The sequence below is a fragment of the Diplotaxodon limnothrissa genome, linkage group LG12 (assembly GCF_057381915.1).
Source record: "Diplotaxodon limnothrissa isolate DT_005_m linkage group LG12, D_limnothrissa_male_GT1.1, whole genome shotgun sequence".
Taxonomy (NCBI): domain Eukaryota; kingdom Metazoa; phylum Chordata; class Actinopteri; order Cichliformes; family Cichlidae; genus Diplotaxodon; species Diplotaxodon limnothrissa.
Window position 1 is genome coordinate 5001249 of NC_140607.1, and position 3595 is coordinate 5004843.

At 47.6% G+C, this 3595-nt stretch overlaps 1 protein-coding gene across 1 annotated transcript; it reads left to right on the plus strand.

The window, feature by feature from the left end:
- Window positions 1–785: 785 nt before the first annotated feature.
- Window positions 786–2396, plus strand: LOC146620733 (ribosomal biogenesis protein LAS1L-like). Its single transcript, XM_085367831.1, has one exon. It carries the CDS (start codon window positions 786–788, stop codon window positions 2394–2396), a length of 1611 nt encoding a protein of 536 aa, XP_085223957.1.
- Window positions 2397–3595: the final 1199 nt, after the last annotated feature.

Below are 3595 nucleotides of genomic sequence, written 5' to 3' on the forward strand. Positions count from 1 at the left end.
CAACCAAATCTGCAGCTCCATACAGCAATGTTACGACTTAGATTACATCTTATAACTCATAACTCTTATGTTAGCTGCCCTCTGTAGCATACTGTCTGAAATATTCCACGGCTGCAATAATTCTTTAAGTGTTATTTTTTCCTTGGTATTCTAATTTCGCCGAAGTTTACTAAACTCAACAAACTTAATATTACTTACCGGGACATTTATTCTGTCCTCATTTTCTTTCACCGAAAAATTGTTTCCTGCAGTGACGTCTTTCGTGCTTGGCTCTCCTACCTTTGCTAACGTGATGCACATAGCGCAGAAGCCGATGCTGCATTCACTTACACTCGGATATCTGAGCGTCACCGTGAAAACATAATCGGACATTTGATATTTGATTGAATTTTATTGTTTTGCCTTTGGGGTGGCACCTGGGGTGGCCAGTCTGGTTGGGGGGGTGGCCTGTGCCCCCCCAGGCCACCCCGCTGGACACGCCATTGACCATAGCCAAAGAAAGCTCGTTTATGACCAGCATCATGTAAATAAGCGCTCTGTAGAACCATCGCTCCATCCTCCAATCCAGCAGGTGGCGTCAGCGTGCCCGCAGGGTGAACGTCAGCCACAAACGAAGCCGAAGAAAACGTTAGCGTCATTTCCTGGTTGCTGTGCGACAAGCAACTGTAAAACTCGAAGCTCTGAACGCGGTCCTCTGTCATATAAATCTGCGAGTGGTCTCTGCGTGAGGCGAGCGGCTTTTCCCGGTGAGTGAGAGATTGAGCGTGAGGTCCGGAGCGCGCACAATGAATAAAAAGGGCTCTGAGAAAACACGCCATGTGGTAGCCTGGCTTAACAAAGCGGAGTGGGATCAGGTTCGGGACTACCTTTACTCGATGGACTCCTCTCTGCAGAGGTTTGCGTTAGAGAGGATATCGGCTTGGAGGGCCAGGTACGCTAATAGTTTTCCCGTGGCCGTGGACTGCACAGCAGACCTCGTGCGCTGCCAGGTGCGGGACCGGTCCGGACAGCTTACCGGAGATGACTTGACCCTGATGTACGGGACGGCCCTGGTAAGATTTGTTAATCTTATCACGGATCGCCAGCAGGGGAGAAAGGCCCGGCCGCTGAGGCAACTGGCTGGAAACTTGAACATCCCCGAGTGGGTGGTGGATCTGAGGCACGAAATCATGCATGGGACTCTTCCTTCTTTGAAATGGTGCCGAAAGGGATGTAAGGTGGCCCTGGAGTGGCTCCAGCAGGAGTTTTGGTCCAGACAGCTGGGAGGAGGCCCCGATGAGCAGCTCGTTGCCAGGCAGAAAGAAGTGGATGCCTGCAGAAACGCTCGGGAGCTGCTGATCTCTTTTCAGAAGGACCAGTACCAAGCTTTTGATGATGGGTCTCCTGAAGACAAGGGGAAGAGCTTGTGGCAGGCCCCCTTAGCAGACATGAGTTCGTTGCTGGGTGAGATCAAGCAGTTTGCACTGGGGTCCAGGGAGCTGTTGATTGATGTGCTGCTGGAAGACGGTTTTCTTGTTCCTACCATGGAGCAGCTGGAAGCATTAGGCTGTGCAACATCTGACAGTGCCAGTCCCACTGAGCCCAGAGTCCCACAAACCTTCCTGCGCTTTTGGCTGCCCCTGCTAAAGATGCTTAACTCTTCGTCTTTCATTCACCTCTTCCTGGAGAAGCTCTTTGTGGAACTGAAGCTGCTCAGCAAAGAGCCCAACGGTCACAGGTGTTTCTATATTTCTGCATGGATTTCAGAAGTCTTCCTCTGCAACAACAACAAAATTGAATATCATTTTGAGACAAGGTTGCAGAAGAAAGCCAGAATGAAGGACAGGATTTTCATCGACCGCATCAAGCTGAGGTGGCAGCAGCTTCTCTCTGCATGTCTGGATGCCCCCTGCATCAGCACACCTCACCTGATCCAGCTAGTCCTGGATGACATGGAGCATCCCCCCCCTCAGGAAACCAGAGAGAAGCTGTTCCAGCTCTGCTCCATCTACACACAGACAGAGCGCTCAGAGGCCAGCACATCTCTGCAGCAGCAGCAGCCCATATATACTGTGAGTATGCTGCTGGACCAGATGCAACACTCCTCACCGATGGACTCGGAGAGAAGTGAGGAGCGCAAATGGGCAGACGTGCAGGCTGAAAGAGCACTTGCCCTCAGAGGTTCTCCGTGGCAGGTGTGCACTGATAATGTCACATGGAAGAACTATACCCTTGGTAAAGTTCCTGGACAGTCGGACGACCCGTCGGGCCTCATGGTGGACAATTATTCGATAATGACTGTGTTTGACCAGCCAGTGGAGCTGGAGAGCAGCGCGACACGTAGCAGCATCCCCGGGGCCTCGGCTCCAGCCCCGCCAGCTGAGGGCCTCCTCTGGAGCAACAGCGAGCTCAACTAACTGAAATGTGGACTGAAGCTTTTTTAAGTTACTTGTGTTGTTTTTGTTACTTGTGTTATTTTTTGTTTTATGTTAAGCACAAGATTGTTGTTGTTGTTGTCATTCCAGCCTCCGCTGACTCTTGTTGTGCTAGAAGCAGTTTTGAAGCAAAAATACAATATTCAGAAGACAAAATGTTGTGGAATTTTAACCATGAGCACAGTGCAGGTTCAGCAGTTGTGATTGTTTCTGTCCAGTCGAGCTCGTTAACTAAACATGTTGGCAGAAGCAGAAATAAAACTTTCAGAAGACAAAATGTTCTGATTTAAAGAAGGACCAAAGGAAGGAAAGCATAGGTTTTGATTAAGTCTGATAAACTAGAATTATAATTTATTGTTACATTAAAAGGAGCAAAATGAAATAAAAAGGCTATATCAAAAACAGGTTATAACATAGGAAATGTGAGGTTTTAAAATGAAGTTAGTGTCAGCGTTTTAAGAGAGTGGTAAAATGATGAGTAACGTTGAAGAATATATATAAATACAAGTCTATAAGTCAAGAACATAATTAGGATAAGGCTTTTGATTAAAGAGTCCCAACTATGATAAGTTAGGGAGATGCAGGAAAAGGTGTTTTGTTTCCTTTGCAGAAGATCTCGGCGACCACAGGGGGTGAGGATCCTGGAGGCCCGAGGCCGGATGGACCACAAGAGAGGGTCAGAGCGAGGACACAATGTATTGCGACCTCTGGTGTACCAGAGGTCGAGAGAGGGAGTGTGGAGCAGGGAAATTATTTTACTGCTATTGTTAAATAATCGTCATCGTCACCATTGCATTAATAATATAATCTGCAGCATTGATATTGCATTCAGAGGTTTAAACAGTGTGTGTCTTTCAGAAAGACTAAGTTGCAGAAAGTTTGCATTAATGAAAGCAGAGTCTAAGTTATTCTGAGGAGCAGGTTAGACGAGGCTATTTGATGAGCCTCTGGTCTGGTGGAAGGTCAGAAGTGCAACGGGTGAGATGAGAGAGCATTTGAGGACGACATATACACACACACACTTAGTTAGAGAGAATCATTTATAGGTGAGAGGTTAGTTATGTTTACTCGCAACTGTGAAAGAGGAACAGTTTCTTGTTGTCTCGGCAAGAAAGAGGAAATACCTGGTGTGAATACGTATGAATGGACGGTGACTGGACGGACGAACTGAACTAAGGTTG

Bases quoted from the DNA above. Each gene is read 5' to 3' on its own strand.
- LOC146620733 (XM_085367831.1), top strand. From the start codon at position 786: ATGAATAAAAAGGGCTCTGAGAAAACACGCCATGTGGTAGCCTGGCTT.